Here is a 21,458-nt window from a genome sequence, read left to right as displayed (position 1 = left end):
AATATATTTGCAAATGACACTACAGATAAAGGACTGGTATCCAAGATCTACAAAGAACTTCTCAAACTCAATACACGAGAAACAAATAAACAAATCAAAAAATGGGCAGAAGATATGAACAGACACTTTTCCAATGAAGACATACAAATGGCTAACAGACACATGAAAAAATGTTCAAAATCATTAGCCATCAAGGAAATTCAAATCAAAACCACACTGAGATACCACCTTACGCCAGTTAGAATGGCAAAAATAGACAAGGCAAGAAACAACAATTGTTGGAGAGGATGTGGAGAAAGGGGATCCCTCCTACATTGTTGGTGGGAATGCAAGTTGGTACAGCCACTCTGGAAAACAGTGTGGAGGTCCCTTAAAAAGTTAAAAATTGAGCTACCCTATGACCCAGCCATTGCACTACTGGGTGTTTACCCCAAAGATACAGACGTAGTGAAGAGAAGGGCCATATGCACCCCAATGTTCATAGCAGCAATGTCCACAATAGCTAAATCGTGGAAGGAGCCGAGATGCCCTTCAACAGATAACTGGATTAAGAAGTTGTGGTCCAACTAATGAATCATCGAGCCTTACATCGAAAACCGGGGATGTACTGTATGGTGACTAACATAATATAATAAAAAATCATTATTAATAAAAAAAAAAAAGAAGTTGTGGTCCATATATACAATGGAATATTACTCAGCTATCAGAAAGAACGAATTCTCAACATTTGCTGCAACATGGACGGCACTGGAGGAGATAATGCTAAGTGAAATAAGTCCAGCAGAGAAAAGACAATTATCATATGATTTCTCTCATCTATGGAACATAAGAACTAGGAAGATCGGTAGGGGAAGAAAGGGATAAAGAAAGGGGAGTAATCAGAAGGGGGAATGAAACATGAGAGACTATGGACTATGAGAAACAAACTGAGGGCCTCAGAGGGGAGGGGGTGGGGGAATGGGATAGACCGGTGATGGGTAGTAAGGAGGGCACATATTACATGGTGCAGTGGGTGTTATACGCAACTAACGAATCATCGAACTTTACATCGGAAACTCGGGATGTACTGTATGGTGACTAACATAATATAATAAAAAATGATTTTAAAAAAAAGAGAGAGAGAAGAACAGGGGCTCCCTGGTGGCTCAGTCGATTAAGCAACTGACTCTTGATTTCGGCTCCGGTCATGGTCTCAGGGTCCATGAGATAGAGCCCCACATCTGGCTCTGTGCTCAGCGAGAAGTCTGCTTAAGATTTTCTCTCTCCCTCTACCCCCTCCCCACTCACGAGACCATGCACACAATCTAATTAATTAATTAAATTAGAGAAGAACAGCATACTCTTCAAATATGGACCCAAATTATAAATAACTATGAACATTTCCCCTATATCATATTTAGCTGAAGAAGATTTAAAAATGTGTAAATATTTTTAACAGCAATTTAAAAAAATCAGGAAATTAATCACAAAGCAGTGAAAAGATATTAGGCAGCAAGAATAATGCTATTATCTGTTAAGTTACATATAACATAGTTTAACACCTCCATTGAAGTTGGAGTTCAATTTATCTTTTCTAATATTTTTCATTTAAGACTTTATTTTTTTTAGAGCACATTAGGCTTACAACAACATTGAGAGGAAGCTATGGAGATTTTCCATATACTCTTGACCCTACACATCCATAGCTTACCCTATTCTCAACATCACTCCCCAGAGTGGTACATTTTGTTATCAAGGATAAGCCTACATTGACACATCAGAGTTCAATTTATTCTTAGAAATGGTGCATGTAGTGCTGGCTTTTTTCATTAAGTGAAGGTCTCTAAGTTTGTGCCTTTCTTATTTATTTCTATTCTTTTTCAAAGAAAAAAAAAAACACCTAGAATTTCAAGCAAAGTCAATGTGACAGATTAATAACAGAATGAATCTTTTTCCATTTTTAGTCACTTAATTCCACTCTTCCAAGAGTTTCCAAACTACTCCAGCCATGAGATAAAGAAAACCCTTCTAAGGTAATGCAGTATACTTAAACGTAAGCTATAAGACTCTTTTTAAAAGAAATATGGTAAAAACCACAAAGAGACACCACTGTAAACACGAAAGAATAGCTAAATTAAAAAGAAGGAATGGGAGGGGCGCCAGGGTGGCACAGCGGTTAAGCGTCTGCCTTCGGCTCAGGGCGTGATCCCGGCGTTATGGGATGGAGCCCCACGTCAGGCTCCTCCACTAGGAGCCTGCTTCTTCCTCTCCCACTCCCCCTGCTTGTGTTCCCTCTCTCGCTGGCTGTCTCTATCTCTGTCTAACAAATAAATAAAATCTAAAAAAAAAAAAAAAAAAAAAAAGACATGCAAAGTCTTTCCTCTTACAAAAAAGAAAAAGAAGGAATGGGGCGCCTGGGTGGCTCAGTTGGTTAAGCATCTGCCTTCGGCTCAGGTCATAATCCCGGGTCCTGGGATCGAATCCCACATCTGGCTCCCTGCTCAGCAGGGGTCTGCATCTCCCTCTGCCTGCCACTCCCCCTGATTGTGCTCTCTCTCTCTCTCTCTCTCACAAATAAAGTCTTTAAAAAAAAGAGAGAGAGAAAGAAAGAAATACGAAGTATTGGCAAGAACATGGAACACCCAGTGCTCTCCTATATGAAGAGGAGAATGTCAACTGATCCAATGCTAGGTCAGCAATTCCCCACCTCAGTCTATATCCAACAGGAACGCATACGTATGCTCCCCAGAAGACAATATTCACAGTAGCACTGTCCCTGATAGCCAAATACTGGAGCCTCCCTGGTACGACTGCACAGCAGGGCAGACAAACTGAGCTGGCAGCACACAACGGGTTACCCCACTGCAGTGAGAAGGAATCAGCTACAACCCCTGCAACAGTGGAGATAAAATACTGAGCAAAAGAACCACAAAAGAGTATTTACTGAACTATTCCTTTTATACGAAGCTCAAAGTCACACAAGACTAATGGATAAGATCAGAAGTGAGGATAATAGTTAAATTCAGTGGTGGGAAAGGAAAACAGTGGCTCGAAGGAGTGTGAGGGGGGCTTTCTGGGGTACTGGTCATGTTCCATTGAAAGAATCTGGGGGCCGGTTACATGGCTCTGCAGCCTGTAAAGATCCTTCAAACTTCACACCTGTGATATGATTGCTTTTCTGTGTTACTCTATATTATGCTATGATGAAGCTTCTTTTTAAAGACAGAGGACAGTGATAAAGCCAGACAGAAGCCTTCTTTTATGATCTCTCCCTCCTAATCCCCTGAGTGCTCTGATGGCCTCTCCCATATGGAGCTCAGGTCATCTACACAGTTCACTCATCCCACAGTCCTCTACTAAGTTCTTACTGCCCCCCAGGGCTAGCATGTCAGGTCCTGGGCCAGGGGAGCTCTGAGATATCAAGGGATAAACATGTAAACCTATCATTACAACAGAGGGAGAGATGTGCTAAGAGAGGTCTGAATCAAGTGTGATGAGAACAGTGAAGGTCGCCCGACAGAGAGCAGAAAGAGGTCCAGAAAAGGCTTATGGAAAATGACACTTGAACAGACTTGAAGAAAAAAGTCTTTGAGAGCAGAGTAGAGGTGTGGAAGCAATGAACCAAAAAGGCAGGTAGGCTGCTTTGCAAAGGTACACAGTGGTGGGACGGACTCCGTGCTGAGTGTGACTGCAGTATGGACTGAAAGCAAAAGTGAGCAAGAGAGATAGAAGGCAGGCCAGCTTGTCACCTGTCACATGAGCCATACCATGAAATCAGGATTTCATCCTGAAGGATATGGGAGACCCTGTGAATAATTTTGAGTAGAAAATAACAGGGTATACAATTAATTGGAGGAGTGACAAAAGGCTGGGAGATCAGTTAAGAGGCTTAAAATACTCCAAGTAAGCAATGACATTAGTCTGAACTAAGGCAGCCTCAATAAGAGTGAAGAAAAAGGGGGAAAATCAAGAGATACTTGGGGGGAAATCAATCATAGGTTTGTTGCCCATCCTGACGTAGATACAGACCCACTCCAGAATTCTGGCTTTGGCAATGGAACAGAGCAGGAGAATGGACTGGTGGGAAATTAGTCTACAATCCCTAGTGACATCCCCTTGTTTGACCCAAGGAGGGGTAAGTATGGTACCCTGTGGGACAAAACACTGACATTTCTCCTAACAACCTCCTCGTCTCCCACCTTTACTTCGCTCTCCATCCTCACACTCCTCATGTCCACAAGTGCCCACCCCCGCTCAACTGACTCCTACTTCCCAGGATGTATCACTTCCAAGCCTCTAACCTAGACCAGGAGGTCCGGGCACACTGAACACCTCAAAGTAGTCCAGGTAACTGCCAACCATTTGCTAAACTTGTTTATAGTTCTAGCCTTCCAATACTGAATCTGAGAACATTTCCCACTCACCATGAATATAAAAGGGATAGCTACATGATTTATTCTTGCCTGTTTCAAAAGAAAACTAAAGCCTAAACAAGTATTTTCAAGAGTATACTTTTTCTTTTTTTTATTTTATTTTATTTTTTTTATAATGTTTTTTTATTACATTATGTTAGTGACCATACAGTACATCCCTGGTTTCTGATGCAAGGTTCGATGATTCATTAGTTGCGTATAACACCCAGTGCACCATGCAATATGTGCCCTCCTTACTACCCATCACCGGCCTATTCCATTCCCCGACCCCCCTCCCCTCTGAAGCCGTCAGTTTGTTTCTCAGAGTCCATAGTCTCCCATGCTTCACTCCCCCTTCTGATTACCCCCCTTTCTTTATCCCTTTCTTCCCCTACCGATCTTCCTAGTTCTTATGTTCCATAGATGAGAGAAATCATATGATAATTGTCTTTCTCTGCTTGACTTATTTCACTTAGCATTATCTCCTCCAGTGCCATCCATGTTGCAGCAAATGTTGAGAACTCGTTCTTTCTGATAGCTGAGTAATATTCCATTGTATGTATGGACCACATCTTAATCCAGTCATCTGTTGAAGGGCATCGCGGTTCCTTCCACGATTTAGCTATTGTGGACAATGCTGCTATGAACATTGGGGTGCATATGGCCCTTCTCTTCACTACGTCTGTATCTTTGGGGTAAATACCCAGTAGTGCAATGGCTGGGTCATAGGGTAGCTCAATTTTTAACTTTTTAAGGGACCTCCACACTGTTTTCCAGAGTGGCTGCACCAACCTGCATTCCCACCAACAATGTAGGAGGGATCCCCTTTTTCCACATCCAGCAATTGCTGTTTTCTGCCTTGTTGATTTTTGCCATTCTAACTGGCGTAAGGTGGTATCTTAGTGTGGTTTTGATTTGAATTTCCCTGATGGCTAATGATTTTGAACATTTTTTCAAGTGTCTGTTAGCCATTTGTATGTCCTCATTGGAAAAGTGTCTGTTCATATCTTCTGCCCATTTTATGATTTATTATTATTTTTTATACTGACCTCTGCCCCTCCATTTTCATGTTCCCAGTTCCCTTCCCTTGCTCTTTTTCTTGTTTTTCCCACAGACTGTAACCTTCTAACATATTGGAAAATGTACTTATTTGTTATTTTACTATTTATTGTCTGCCTCTCCTTATACTGGCACATAAGTCCACGAAGGCAGGGAACTTGGTCTGTTTTGTTCACTGTTTTATCCCTGAGCAACTGAAAGCCTACACAACACACAGAAGCCACTCTAGAAACATTAATGGAACATTTGTTGAATGAATTTATTACTTGATTTCACTACCCCCCTCCTCGCTGGCTCAAAATGAAAATCACCAAGTCCTTATGCTGGATATTTTCTATTTGCCTCTCCAGATCCATTCACCATTCTCCAGCTTGCCCTGTGTTGGGATGGCTGACTGTGTAGACTGATTCCCTTGCCCTCTGGCTTCTGACCAGGTGCGAGAAGGATGTCAGGATTTCTATTACCCTGATTCCCTTCCTGGCAAGCTGCAGCACATTGGACAGCCCTCTCCGTAAAGCTTTCTTCCAGGTCCTGGCAGCTCCCTGCCCTCATTCTTCAGGCCTAAGGCTGGCGGTATCAGCGCTCCTCTGTTACTAACTCCAGGGTACTTCAATACACATATTGCTTTCCCTCAACCCTGACCATTCCTTTAAAGAGAGTCCCTTTGGTAAACTCTCTTCAGTTACCCAATATGAGAGTACCATCGATATATCCTCTGGAGCCCTGCCTAAATAAAGTCGTAACAATGAAATAATCCGTGAAAATGAATATAGTCCATTTGCTTTCTGTAGTCTTAAATACCTGAACCTCCCTCCAAGTATACAGGTCCATATGATAAACCAGAATGTACTTGCCCAATTTACTGACTTCAGAGATTTTTCCCATTACACGCTCTTTCATGGATCTGTTTGGCTTTTCAACCCATTACCCATTTGAACTTGGCTCTGTTCAGAGATGACCTCTCTGTATTTGTTGATCTTGGCTCTGGAAACTATGTATATTTGGCTCTTGCTTTCTTTCTGGACTAGCAACCTGGCTTGGCAACCAAGCAGTGCTTAAGGTACTCAGCCCAGGCTACCCCCTGACCAGACACAGAGTTAGTGTTTATGCCTCAAAATGAAAAAGGCAGAGCCCTTACAGCATAAAAGGAGCAGACAAACACAGGTCATCTTTTGCAAATAAGAAACATACATTTCTAATAGAGAAACATGCGTATTAAGGCATCTTGCAGCTCTTTGCTATTAAAGGTAACTTTGATGGGCTTTCAAAGAGAGAATCCTGCTTGCCTTTAGTAGCCAACACTTTCCTAGCACACCTAAGGAGAGAGAGATTTGACCATTCTCTTATAGTACAACAAACTCAGGTTTCAAACATTTTAGAGGTAAAAGAAGTCTAAAGCCAAGAATTCAATAAAGAGATACGTTCGTGTAAAGCAAAACAGCATTTCATGGAAAACATTAAATGTTCCACAAATATTTTTCACGTTCTGAATCTGAAATTTCATTTTCTGAAATCTCATTAACTGGAAATTCTTGTCAAAACAAAACTCTAATAAAAATGAATTTGTAACCATTTACCAAACTGTATTTCTCTTGTTTCCTCTCATTTAAGGCATACTTAAATCTCAGTTATAGTATATATTTACTCTGATAAGATCAAGACTATCAAAAGAAAAGAACATGCTATATTTGAATAGCACATTAACTTATGACACAGTTATGTGGAAAAAGTGAACACTCCCTTCCATGAGCTGAGCAGAGAAGTTCAAGTACACATCCCAGGAAGTGGCTAGCCCTTCCCAGACAAAATAATCAACTCTTGGGGGAATGCTTATAATCAGACAAGATGGCCTACAGCTCTCCACTGAGCCCTTCAGAGCGGCAGCTGCCTCAGCAAATAATAAAGACGGCACAGCAAAGGAGCTACCCGCCTTTATCTACCAGTTTAAAACCACTGGTGCAGAACCAGGAATTTTATTTAGAGTAAAAAACTGCTCATTGGGTCCTCACAGAATTCGTGTAGCTGACTAGTATAATACCACATGTTAGTAACAGTACCGTAACCACAGGCACAGTACAGGCTTCCGCAAGGAAGCCGGGCTGTCCTTGCAGTTGTCTGAATTCCCACCCTCAAGAACTGTAACCTAAAAATAATCTTGTCATGAGGAAATGAGCATGAGTAATATAACACATCTATTCTTCCCTTACTCCTCTGATTTAATTGATTGATATATCGTTAACTGTAAAATTTTGGTTCCTACAGGCTTGTAATTCGTATGTCAAAGTCTTCTAAAAAAATCAGTGAAAAGCGTATTTTCAATTTTTCCTACCTTCCTAATCAATCCTAATCAATATCAAAGTACTGATTCATCTGAGTGATCCTAATGGGGAAGGTTTATCTCACCAAGACTAACAGTTAATACTCCACACCAGGGTAAGCAGTAGCTCATGGCAACAGGTCTCACTGATAACTAAAAACAAAACAAAATAAATAGGAGCCCTGAGGTTTGGAAAGTCTTCCAATTCAAGTAGATCCTTCCATAAAAAGCCTTTCTCTAAATGAGAAAGCAATTATTACTTCTTTTTCAAAAAATATTTTTGTTTGTTTATTTATTTTAGGGGAGAGGGGCAGAGGAAGAGGATAAGCAGACTCCTGAGCATGGAGTCTGATGAGAGGCTCGATCTCAGAACCCTGAGATCATGACCTGAGCCAAAATCAGGAGTTGGATGCTTAATCAACTAAGCCACCCAGGCACCCCAAGAAAGCAGCTATTACTTCTAATTCTAAGTTCTCTCCATTTCCTCAACAATTCAAACCAGCTTTGCTTCTCCAACAAAGCAATGCTAAGTTTTCCTCATTTATCTGATTCTAATGGCCAAAACAAAGCCCTCATTCCGGTAGACCTCCAGGATTTAAACCCACCTAATTAAGAGAATCAACTGCCAGTGAAGGTTGTGCAAAGTGCTTTCTTTGTGTTCAATGATGATGGTTATTCAGTACTTAGTCTGTATCAAGAATTTACCCTGATTTACGCTATCCCTTGTAAGCACTGAGCTATCTGGAAAACCCAGCAAAGTACTGATAGTCAGAAGTACTTTTAATAAATACAAAGTGAGCTCAAACAGCACAGGATGTGTTTAAGAAATATCAAGTGATCATGAACAAGTTACTTCTCTATTTACAAATGAGTTTCCTCTGTTAAATGAGGGAAGTGGAACAGATGATCTCTACAATCCCATCCAGCTCTAGCACTGGTGGGGAAGAGAAAACTACTGTAAGCAAAAGCATCAGCCTTTAATATATACTGGGGAAGGAATACAATTCGCTATACAAAGAAAGGCTAGAAGTCTCCAAAGGAACTCAAAAAGAGGCAAGATCAATGAAGGCAAAAGAAGTTCCATAATTGGATAAGGCTTCTTTGAGGATGTGTAAGTTGATTTGGATCCAGAAAAATGGGAAAGATGTGGATACGCAGAGAAGAGGTCGGAGAGCCTTCCCGATGCAAACAATAGTATAAATAGTATAAATAAGTAGTATAATATAGTATACTATAAATAGTATAAATAAACTCAGAAAAGCAGTTTATTTAAAAAGCGCAAATGTAGGATCAGGTTCATATCCTAAATAATTGGTACTATTTATTCTAAATTGCATTTATGGCACTTGGCTAAACTGCCAATTTAATTTTTTTTTTTTTTAAGTAGGCTCCATGCCCAGCATGGAGCCCAACGCACAGCTCGAATTCACAACCCTGAGATCAAGACCTGAGCTGAGATCAAGAGTTGGATGGATAACTGACTGAGCCACCCAGGCGCCCCTAATTTTTAAATTTTTTAAAGATCTTTAAAGTCTTTCATTGTTGAAAGAGAGCTGATAATTTATCATCTTATATAAAAATAGGTTTTTTTCTTCATAACAAAATATATCTTCATGTGCATGTCATTATTAAAATGTTACCGCTATTGCTGACCATTTTGATATGAGATCCTACTGTCTTAAGAGCTGGCTGCATATCCTCCTCATTCTACCAAGACCAGCAACACTTTTAATGGTTAATGACCTCCTTATATATCATTTAGAATACGGCATAACCAAAAGAAAAGACTTGAAACAGATCTAAAACTATTTGAAATCTTCCTCTATACATAATGATCTGTAATAACATAAAGGAACGTCTCTAAATTATAAAATGCACGATTCAATTTGAAAATCTATATTTTAACTTTAACAATGAATTTGGAATTTAGAAAAATAAAAGCACATCAGATTAGATATAAACTTATGCAAGTCTGCTTTACTTATGATTACAAAGGATGATACCAAAAATATTTGAAGAAATGTAACCTCCAACTCTCGAGCTTGTTAAAAACTATCTTTTGATGCTTGAGCATATTGCTCATAAAATGAGGAAACTTTCCATTTCATTCATAAGCTTTATAAATATTCTAGAGAACTGTCATTTCTTTCAAGCCACTTGTTTTCAAAATGCACACTTACCCTGCATTGTTGCTGACTGCAGTCAGCCCTTTCACTCCAGTCTTCAGTAAGGCTCCTATAAGATTCTCTGGAATTCCACATAACCCAAAACCTGTAAGTGAAAAAGACAATCTGTGAAAAGGGTAATGTTCTTTCATGGAAATGTATGTTATCCTTTTCCATAAAAAAAAAAAATGTAAAACACATAATTAGATCTATTAAGCAAAATATACATACATACAAAATATATCTCAGCAACACAGTAAGTGGCTACATAGCTGTACCCAAATGTTTTGCACCATTAGATAGCACCAGACATAACTGTCAAATCTTAGAATCATAAGAATAAAGCCAAGTGCAATCAGTTAATATGGCTACACATCGCACATCTTGCAATTGACTGCACATCTATTACTGTCCAACTTTATAATTCAACCTTTATACGGCTACTTTTTCAAGCATGTTTATTTTATAAGCCTGAGTAGATTTTGCAGAACTGGAAGCCTGGACCAATGACTTTTATTTCTTTATAACTTCAGCAATTTGTCAAAAAGTATTGGGTTTAAAACAGACATTCAATGACTGGTCAGCTGAATGGATGAATGAATGAACAGCAGCCCTAAAAACAAGCCTAGATTCCTATGACCAAGGCCGAGAAATAAAAAATAACAATAAAAAATAAAAACTGTAAGAATCAGGCAGCAAGTTTAATGAGTGTGAGACAATGATTCTAAAAGACATTCCAAACCAGGTACAGCAATGAACCCAGAGGCTTCAACAACAGAGAGACGTGTATATGCTTTTTATCTCCTAAAATGAGGAATGACAAAAGGAGTAGCTAGGGAAGGGCAAATGAGATCAATGCAAATGTTTTAGTTAAACAGAATTCCCAAGGATCTAGGAATGTTTTCAAAGCTACTAATAAGACATCGCCATTTAAAACGTCAGCTTTTCAAAATAAAAGAAAAAGAAACACAAAGGGAAAAAGTAAAACATTAAGTGCTAAACCCTGCTAAATTTTCAAGATGAGGACACTAATAAAATAATTACATAATATACTAATTTCATAATATGCAATACATGACTAAAAATAATAAGTAATAAAATAATTGCCATTTCTAATCTCCACAGTTTTGCCACTGTGATTTCCCCACTTTGCTAAAAATATAAGGATGTTACCATCACCAAAAGGAAAACAATACTATTACTCACCACCAACCAGTATTGTTGCACCATCAGGGATGTCTTTTACAGCTTCCACTGGATCTGTGTAAAATTTGGTATGGCGACGCGTGCTGGTTGAAAAGTAGCAAACGCATCCCTAAAACATTTTTAAAAATTTTTAAGTGAATAATCATTTGGAGATATATCTTTATTTTGCATGTATACCAGTGTATTCACTTTTCATATATACAAGGCTAATTTCACTATCTGCTCTTTGAAACAAAGAGTGGGGCCGCAAGCAATTCATCTTAAGAGTAGGAAGGACATACTCTATCCATAGATTATCTCCAGAATTCCCTTGTGATCATGATGGATGTCTTCCATTGTATAAATGAAAACTCTGTGTTGTTTGTGGCCACCCAAAAGACTAAAGTAGATAGCTCATACACTGGGACTCAAATTCATAATAACGATGCCATCAAGCATCAGTTTCTGATAGTGAGCTAACCTTGCATTCAGTCTACAAATATTCACTGAGAACATACTATGTGCCAACTATTCTGCTGTTTACTCCCATCTAGTAAATATTAAGGCACGACTGCTGCTCTGTGGGAAATCAGGTACAGTGTGACCGATATACAAATACATAGTTGGGCCCAGGACTCGATCTTAGGGAACAAATAAGGAACAGTATACAAAAAGACCCATCCCCTAAGGGCCTTGGAGTTTATAAATGCTGCAAAAAATAGCAAACTGTTATCTGCAAGGGAGGCATGGCTAGTCTTACCACAGTGACCTATTTGGTGCAAAACAGGTTATCTAGTAAACATTTATCATCAGTTTTAAACAGTCTCCCTCTTTACACTTCATCCACAATATGGATAGGAGAAAGTTACAGTGACTATGTTGTAACCACTCATAATAAATATCACCTCTCCTTTATTCTTATTATGTATTCAACCTAAAGAGGGAGGGAGCAAAGAGAAAGGCTCCTGACTCCTCATATGCTGCCACCTTAAGAAGTTCATAAATGTAAGCTCACACATGCTGCCTTATTGGTCTTTGACAGACATCCTATGGAGTCAAGGTAAAGGCAGTAATGAGTTTCTAATATTCTTTTTTCCTCTATAAATTTTTATAAAAAGCCTATTTCCTTTAAGAGAACAATACTGAAAGTCAAATGAGATCTGCAAAAGTAGGGTTACACAGATGACTTTTGCTCCTTTAAATTCAACCTTGGTTCAGGTCTGGCGAAGACAATGGTCTACGCTAGCACACCACCGGGAGATCCATGGAGGCAGAGCTAGCAAGGAATGAGCTTGAGCTGCAAAGAGCTTACCTCTCTGTCCTACCCTCAGTAGCAAGGGTTTATTGGATTCTGTTTAAACATGCACATACACACAAATATATATTTTTCAAATCTTGAAAATTAAAAGTGTGATAGCTTCAATAAAGAGGCCAAAAGATGAATCATAAAATAAAGTTGAGGATATCTGCTCGAAAATAGAAAAAAGAAAAACACAGATATTCTAATCCAACCAATTCATTTCATAAGTCAAGTTTTGGAAGCTGAGCAAGATCTCGTACTGTGTCCAACACTGTGTTACAACAGGACCAGACCCCAGGTTTTAGCCTCCATTACAGCGTCCTTCTACCATAATCTGGTCCTCTCCGTGATTTTTAAAAGCCCTCGGTGTTATTCTACTTCGATCTCATTATTTACAGACAACACATCTTTATGAGTGCCCTGTTTTTTCATGAACAACTCTACTGTCATGATCTTTCCTTAAGAGTAAAGGAGAAGCCATTGCTCTGTACACCTTAAACTGATACAGTATTGTTTTGTCAATTATATCTCAATAAAACTGGAAAAAAGTCAAAGATGCAAAAACATGCAATAAATAAACAAATGCTAATCTGGATCTCTTACCAAATAAAAAGGGGTGAAAAGTCAGGGCCTCAGCAGGAGGAAGAAAATAAAAGAACTCATCTACACCTAAGAAGTCAGGGGGTAAAGTCACTCTGAACTACTTATCCGTAGACCGAGAAACATGAATCCTATAGAGAGGAAGTCAAGAGAAAACTCATTTCTCCTACAGATCCAGGACACTTTTCGGATTCACAAGGGGAAACAAGAGTATATAAGCACAGCCTTGTCAGGAAATCTGTTCCTTTGTTTCAGCTGATAATTAGTGTCCTCATTACAAACAGAAATTATTGAAATGCTTACCCCACACCTTAAAAATATACCTCAGAAAGGGGTACCTGGGTGGCTCAGTTGGTTGAGCATCTGACTCTTGATTTCAGTTCAGGTCATGATCTCAGGGTCGTGAGATCGAGCCCCACGTTGGGCTCTGCACTCAGTGCAGAGTCTCCTTGTCCCTCTCCCTCTACTCTTTNNNNAACTCTCTCGCTCTATCTCTCAAATAAATAAAATCTTAAAAAAAAACAACAACACTTCAGACATATTTTGGAAAAGACTCAAGTGATTCACATTTATCCAGATAATCAAAAGCTAGAAGTAATGAGTGAAATGTTTGTAGGCAATGTGAGAGTGGCTCAAGATAACGGAGAATTTACACCCAACTTTGTTTTTTCATTTTTCACACATTTCACACAGTATTTGTTGACCTTTGTTATCTGTTTGTTATATTGACATTTGATATCTACTTGCTAAGAAATCAATAGTGTGACATAATGGGCCACACTCCAGTCATCTCGGAGTCAAAATACCTTTGTTTCAAATTCCATTTCAGCCAAAATTTCGAGAAACTGAGAAAATTGCAAAATCTGAGTGTAGGAGGTACGATTTTAAGTTTACAAAAGGATGACAGTTGTTTCTTAAGAATGTAGTAAGGATTAAGTAATGGTGTATTAGACCCTGTGCTTGTAATACTGAAGATAGCCTGAGGATGTTAGTTTCCTTTAGGCAAAGTAACCCTCTCTCCATTCCCCACCAGGGCAGTAAGATTAATTGCCTTTGACTGGGCTTTAGTTTTCACATTTAACCTCCCCACTCTACCTTACCTATACACATAGGCACATATTACTGATGCTACAAAGAATTTTTTTTGGCATGACCTATGCTATAGCAAATTAATCCATGCCGTCCTTTTTTGAGGGTTTTGAAAAATGGGTTCCAGCTTCAAGATTACTTTAACATCTTTGTTTGTAGTCAAGTTTGCCATCCTAAGTATTCAAAGATTACTGGGCAATCTGGCAGTACGAATGCAGGTAGTGAGGCAAAGAGGAAGGAGAATGTCTGAAACCAGTTGCACCAGAATGTTTCCTGTCAATCTTCAAGGCTTGGAGCCTCAGAGGCAGCACCCCAGAGAAAGCCTCTGGGTTTGTTTTCTGAACAAGTTTCCTCTCTGCCCACATTCTCTCCCATTCTCCCAGCCTCTAGAAGTCAAGGAGCATCTCAGCTGACGCCGTCTAAGACTGAGCAGGGGAGATGTCTTTTTTTCGTAAATAAATGAATTCAAATCGAAGCTTTACACTGCTCATAAATTGACCTTTACCTTCTAAAATGCTAAAACAATGAGGTGAAATGATTCAAGCACCATCTGCTACACAAATAAATAAACAAATAGCCTTCAAGTCTACAAAGGTTACTAAAAGAATGAAGAGTAATGAATTGCATGGCTTCAGTATCTATGTATTCCGGGGATGATTTTTTCACCAGGGTCTTCCTTTACATTTGGGTAACATATTTTCTTTTGTTTTTCCACTCTCCCACCTTCTGCATTTTATGGTGCCCCTAGTTTCTGCTATTACTATTGGAGGAAGGAAATAATAATGACTACACTGCAAAAGAACAGACAAGACCCTGAAGGGTAAGAAATAACCAAAATTCTTAGATTGCCCTTTTTTTTCTCTTTAATCTATTTCTCCTTTTAAAATTCTCTCCATCTTTACCCTTTGTCATCTAGCTCAAATTCGTACATTTAGAATTTGAGGTCTGATTCCAGCCTAAATTTTATCTCATGATTTCCCAATTCAGAATCTCCTTCCGTTCTAACCATTTCTACCATACTTTCTTTAGCCTAAATTTTTCTTTTTCTTGTCAATACTCCAGAACTTAAAAAAAAAAAAAAAAAAAAAAAAGCACTTCATTTTGAAGGTCTTTCAGGGAAAATCCACATAGCATACTGCTTTTTTTTTTCATAATAATATTTTTATTATATTATGTTAGTCTCCATACAGTACATCCCCGGTTTCTGATGTAAAGTTCCATGATTCATTAGTTGCATATAACACCCAGTGCACCATGCAATACATGCCCTCCTTACTACCCATCACCAGCCTATCCCATTCCCCCACCCCCCTCCCCTGTGAAGCCCTCAGTTTGTTTTTCACAGTCCATAGTCTCTCATGGTTCATTTCCCCTTCTGATTACCCCCCTTTCTTTATCCCTTTCTTCTTCTACCAATCTTCCTAGTTCTTATGTTCCATAGATGAGAGAAACCATATGATAATTGTCTTTCTCTACTTGACATATTTCACTTAGCATTATCTCCTCCAGTGCCGTCCATGTTGCAGCAAATGTTGAGAACTCATTCTTTCTGATAGCTGAATAATATTCCATTGTATATATGGACCACAACTTCTTAATCCAGTCATCTGTTGAAGGGCATCTCGGCTCCTTCCACGATTTAGCTATTATGGACAATGCTGCTATGAACATTGGGGTGCATATGGCCCTTCTCTTCACTACGTCTGTATCTCTGGGGTAAATACAGGAATCCATCAAAATCCTAGAGGAGAATAGGAATCCAGCACACTGCTTTTTTACTTTTAAATTATCTTGATATGGAACTGTACACCGAGGTGTTATTTACCTTGTTACTTTGCAGTTAAAAAAAAATCAGGACACAGGAAGATTGATACTGCCCACCTCAGTATCAAAGTTTGATAAACAGAAGTGGGGAGGAGAAGCCATGTGAAGAGAGAGGAAGAGGACCCTGTTGGAAGGAAAAGGCAATAATATGCAGGTGGATACACACACATACACACTTGGCAAGGAGAATATGGTATCAGTGCCAAGTGGAGGTGCTGATATGTGTTGTAATGCTTACCAATGTCAATGATAGACAGTACCAGTATCTGTCAAAAGTGGAATGTTCACCTTCAACACTACCAGTTATGCACTAATGACATGAATAAACAAATCACAAGGATCCTACACGGAATTACTGACACTAGGCCAATTCTCTAAAGTAGCAGCATACTGTTTTTTAGGGAACATACATGTTCCTTTTATTCCAACAATAGAGTGATGCCCAGCACTTTAAAGGAACACAGATGAAGGAATGGTGCATTCTGCCTGGTGTATCAGAAAGCCTGAGGAGTTTGCCAAGAGTTAAAATACTAATGAGGATGGGGAACCCAGAAAGAGGAGAAGTGTCAGTAAAGGTATAGAGATGTGAAAAGTCTCAGTGTGCTCAGGGACATGTGGGATCAGGTCCCATGGAGAGAAGCTTGTGAAGATAGGGCTGGAAAGGGAGACTGGGGCAGGCCCTAAGGGCCACACTAGAGTTTTGACTTCTTCCTTCAATGAGGAAGGGATAGCAAAGTTTTTGAAACAGAGATGTCACAACTCATATGAAGCCTGAAACAGGAAAGTGGCAGAAGAAATCATTCTTTCATTCACTCATCCATTTGTTCAAAAATAACCATTTTACATCAAATATACTAAATACTGGAATACAGAGTTAAGACAAACAAAACCACTCAGGCACAGTCTCTGTGCTGATGAAACTTGCAAACCAGCAAGGGTAATAGTCATTAAATAATTACAGAAATTTAAATACAAATGTTAATATCTCATAGGGGAACTGAAAGGAAGAAATAGATAGTTGCTGGGAAAGACTGCCAAGAACAACTCTGAGGAAATTTCAGGAAAAGCTGCATACATCACACTGGTTATCAACTGGAGGTGGAGGGAAGAGGAAAGAAGGGGTCCAAGATTTCTAGCTTACACACTCTCTGGATATGGGTGTTATTAGCCATAATGAAAACAGAACAAAACAAGGGAGGAAACAACCACTCTATGGCTGGTTCATTTTGGGTCAGAAAGAGCTTGAAGTACTAAGTGTCATCCAGGTGGAATGGACCAGTAAGTTGTACCAGGACTGCAGCTCAGAGGAGAATGGAACTGGTGAGAGATCTGGGGAAAAAAAGAAGTTCAAGGAAGAAAGGTAGGTAAAGTGAAAATGGTAGTTTTAGGATCTTTTTCCAGCAGTAATTTTCCAAAGTGAATGGAGAATAGTATTAAATGCTCCTTCTGAAATAGTAATGGAGGAAGAAAGATAACTTCAGATGGTATATTCAAATCTAAGTCCATGCCAATGGCTCTGAAATGTAGTTCTCAGACTAGCAGCATTAATATCACCTGGGAACTCATGTATGTAAAGTGCCAGCCCCACACAGGACCTACTAAATCAGAAACTCCGGAGGTGGAACCAGAAATCTGTTTACTAAAGCCTCCAGGTAATTCTGAGGCTCATTAAAGTTTGATAGACTTGCCTAACACACACACACACACACACCCATCTCATTTTGGCTGTTGGTTATGTTTATAGCAGAAAAGTTCTCAAGGTTACTACCTCTGTGCACAGGGTTCTTTCATCCATGCATTAAACATGTGTTGAGTGTCTATACTATGCCTAATAGTGTGTAATGTTGAGATGGAGAATAAGGCATACAATATTATTCCTGACAACCAGAAACTTCCATCTTGTTAAGATGTCAATGTAGGGGCACCTGGGTGCCTCTGTAGGTTAAGTGTCTGACTTCCACTCAGGTCATGATCTCAGGGCCCTGGGATGGAGCCCTGGGTTGGGCTCCACACTCGGTGGGGAGTCTGCTTATACCTCTCCCTCTGCCCTTCCCCCTTTTTGTGCTCGCTCGTGCGCTTTCTCTTGCAAATAAATAAAATCTTAAAAAAAAAAAGTCAATGGATTTGAAAAGTTAAACAAGCACAAAAGTGTGCCAGTATAAGGCAAGTTAGATGAGAATCTAATGACTAAATAAGAGGTAGGGGCACCAAGTGCCAAGCATGAAGAAACACCTGAAAGGGGCACTGGACCTATGATAACCAAACCTCAAAGGCGTAAAGTTTGAACCTTGATAGGAACTTTCAGTGAGGCATAGGGAAACCTCTAATTTTTAACTCTGCCACCTAAGAGGTTTGCTGGGCTTCTAAAGTGGTTTAACTGGGAAAGTGAGTAAAATAACACTTAGGCAAATAAGCAACTGCCAAAAGAGGGAATGTTCTTGACCTGGACCCAAGGGTATGGCAGCGTCCTGGTCTGCATGTTTCAGCCGCACAACAATGTGACTGAAGGTCAGTAAAGTGCCCTTTTAATAATTCTTTATACATCCAAAGCTATCAGCAATTACCAAAATGCTTCCTAAGAGGCATTTATGAATAAAAAGTTCCAATTCTAAATCATCCCTTAGCATTTACCTAAGGGGCTTAGTGGCCCCTCTGCGTTCACTGTTCTCAGAGACTGGATGTGGGAATGACAGCAACTGGGGCGCGGCAGTTCTCCCTGAGTACGCACCTCGTGCAAAATATGCTTTCAAGCTCGGAAACTATTATTTAATGAGCTACTAAGTAAAAACGTCATTTTTCCTTTTTCCCTAACAAGGAACAGGCTCCCACGGTTACTCTGGTAGCGGAGGTAAACCACCCTCCAGCACCTAGCACTCGCGGACTGAACTGGCCTCCGAGGGCTCCGGACCTGAGCGCGGTCGTACAGGTCGGGACAGAGAATAGGAGGGGAAAAAAAAAAAAAGCTTATCAACCAATAATTGCAGGGAAAAGTGCCTCGGGATGCCACTTGGTGGAGAGCTGGCAATAAGGGCGGCACGAGGTTTTCTAAGAGTTTGAAAATGGAAATCCTCCAACCCGGATGCCTGCGCCCCAAGAGCGCGCGCGAGCCACGGCCGGAGTACCACTGGCTCCTCGGTCAGACGGGGAAGATGCCCAGACGAGCGCTCCAGTCCGGGTTCCCCTTCCCACCGCCACGGCGCGGCGCAGCCAAATAAGGGAGGACAGGGAGGGCACGGCATTCCATCCCCGCGACGCCCAGCCTCTGCCCTCTCTACGGCGAACTCGCGCAGACCCGTGGCTAACCTGCCCCGAAATCCCCACCGCGAGGCGCAACCCTGTCTCCTGCTGCCGTCACCCTTACCCGTCCCTCAGCCAGCGCGCCCTCCCAGGAGGCCGCCCGCGAGGGGGAGATGCTAGCCGGGAGGATGCGTGCTTTGGAGGACGCGAGCGAGCCCTGAAGGGCGCGGCGGCGCTGCCAGACGCCTCCCTGACCCCTTTCAGACTCTCCGCGTGCTCCTACATCTGTCTCGCCCGGCAGGGGGAAGCGGCTGCAGAACAGCGCAAAGGCAGTCAGCCGAAGGAGCAGCGAGGCAAGGCAGGCGTCGGCGCGTCCCGGTGCCCCGGAGACCGCGCCACGGATGCTAACCCCTAGGTTGGAGAGGGTGGGTGCAGGCAGGGGAGAGAACGCGCGCACCACGCGGGGTTTCGTCTGCGTTCTGCCGGCGCGTGGCCTTCTTCGCTGGCGTTTTACCTTGGACCAGACGCCCCCGGTAAGGCGGGCGGAGGCATAGAGCGGGGACCAGGCGGAGAGGAGTTTGAGAGCCGCCATGTTCCGGGCCGGCCGTGGAGGAGGCGACGGGCTGGGGCGCGCGCGGGACTGTGTGGGAGAGGTGCCGGGCCGCAGCCGCGTAAACGCGAAGGGAGGGCAGGGAAGGCGCTCGAGGGGCGGGCTGGAGGCTCGACCGTGCGTCGATGACGTCCTCCCCTCCCTCGCCCACTGAGGTTGCAGGCTTAGAGAGACGCGAGGCTGGGAGGGGCCCCGCCGGTAGCGTCAGCCAAGGGGAAGCCGGGGCGGACGGCGCGGGAAGCGTCCCAGACCTGCGGCGGCCGAGTCCTTTCCCCGCGTGTTCCAGGCTGCTGTGCCGGCACGCGCTTGCCGCTGCAGCCCCCAGTCAGTTCATCAGCTTTGAGTGGGCGCGGGAGTCTGCCTTCCCCCAAGGTCTGGGGTTAAGTGTTGGCCTAGCATTCGGGCGGCGCAGGGTCTCTCTTGGAGTCTGTTGCTTTTCCTAGGCAGTGCCTGGTACATGTGTGGGCTGCAAAGGCGGTACCCCCTCGAGGTCCCCTACTTCCCTTACCCCGCCCAGACAGCGTTCCCATTTCTCCCATTTCTCAATCCCCTCTCCCCACACTTTGCCCTGCTTGTGTAAGTTTGCCTTAAGAACCTGCCACAAGCCATCTGCCATTAGGCGTGGCCAGGGAGGCCTAGTCAGGATTGTACCTGGACAAGAGAGACTAGGTTAGGACTGGGCCTCTGGGACCTTTTCTTCCTTCTTTCCCTTCATCCCCATCATCCAAGTCTGTACTTTAAAGGATTTTTTCTGGCACCTGAGTCCCAAAACCTCCAGAGATTACTCAGCAGATGTAAACTTGCAGGTGCGTATATCCCTTTGTCCCTGGGCAAGTTAGAAGTTTCGGTGTCCTTATCCGAAAATTTTAAATCTCAGAACTAAGATTTACATGAGATAATTCATGGGACGCTTCTGGCTCCATTTTAAACAACAAATAAATGTTAGGCATTATTCAAGTTGCAGTTGTGAATTGGTATGGCACGTACATTCTCTCAAAGCCTTATCTTTTGATCAACTCCTTGAGGACATGAGCCAAATCTGATTTCTTCGGAATTACCCTCTGCGCTTAGCAGACTGGAAGGACCAAGTGGAAACTCAGTAAAGGTTTTATTTGATTAAGTGCTCACCAAGTCCTGGGAATATGGCTGTTAGTTTTGAAGGAAAGCAAGCACACAAGGAAATTAAATGAGACCTTAACTTCCTTAGCAAGTAGACCTAATGCAATGAACAATCACAGTCCAGTTTCAAGTCTGTCCATAAAAGCATTTTCCCTTTTATTGTATTCTTTTAGCTCTTTTTCCCTCATGAATATTATTATTTTAATCAAAATCAATGAGGGAATAGGATACCAAGTTAGACTATCCAATTACATTAGGAGAAATTAACTTAGTAATGCTCTATATTTCCAACACATCTTAAGAAGTTGGAGAGCCGTGAAACTCGGGTATTAGAACTTAAGTCCCATTACTGGTGCTAATACAGCATATAGCAGCTATTGTACTGTAGCTTACAGAATGTGAAAAAGCTAACATTCACAATTGGATCTGTTTTTCCACTTTCACCCTTCCAGAGGACAGATGAAATGGAAAACAACTTTGGCAACTTTGTCTAACTGTGGTCATATGACTCTTCTTGGCTGGTCTCTGTTGCTTCTGGCTAAATTAAAGACAGACATTTCAA

The 21,458-nt window shown here is 41.5% G+C and overlaps 1 protein-coding gene and 1 long non-coding RNA gene across 2 annotated transcripts in view; one reads left to right on the top strand and one right to left on the bottom strand.

Annotated features, from left to right (window-relative positions):
- Positions 1-19,842, bottom strand: part of OXCT1 (3-oxoacid CoA-transferase 1) — a 130,316-nt gene extending 110,474 nt beyond the window's left edge. Inside the window, exons 1-3 of the mRNA XM_008692590.2 lie at positions 19,682-19,842; positions 11,139-11,247; positions 9,948-10,038 (exon numbers count right to left, since the gene is read on the bottom strand). Coding sequence (XP_008690812.1) covers positions 9,948-10,038; positions 11,139-11,247; positions 19,682-19,759 — 278 coding nt within the window. The 5' untranslated portion in view covers positions 19,760-19,842. The remainder of the gene's footprint in view (positions 1-9,947; positions 10,039-11,138; positions 11,248-19,681) is intronic.
- A 115-nt stretch (positions 19,843-19,957) lies between these two features.
- LOC103664671 lies at positions 19,958-21,458 on the top strand. The gene is made up of 2 exons (XR_569116.2): positions 19,958-20,583; positions 21,349-21,458. It is a non-coding gene; the product is annotated as an uncharacterized LOC103664671 (long non-coding RNA).

The sequence above is a fragment of the Ursus maritimus genome, unplaced genomic scaffold (assembly GCF_017311325.1).
Source record: "Ursus maritimus isolate PB19 unplaced genomic scaffold, ASM1731132v1 scaffold_15, whole genome shotgun sequence".
Taxonomy (NCBI): domain Eukaryota; kingdom Metazoa; phylum Chordata; class Mammalia; order Carnivora; family Ursidae; genus Ursus; species Ursus maritimus.
Note: the sequence above shows the minus strand (reverse complement) of the source record. Positions and strands in the feature narration are given on the sequence as shown.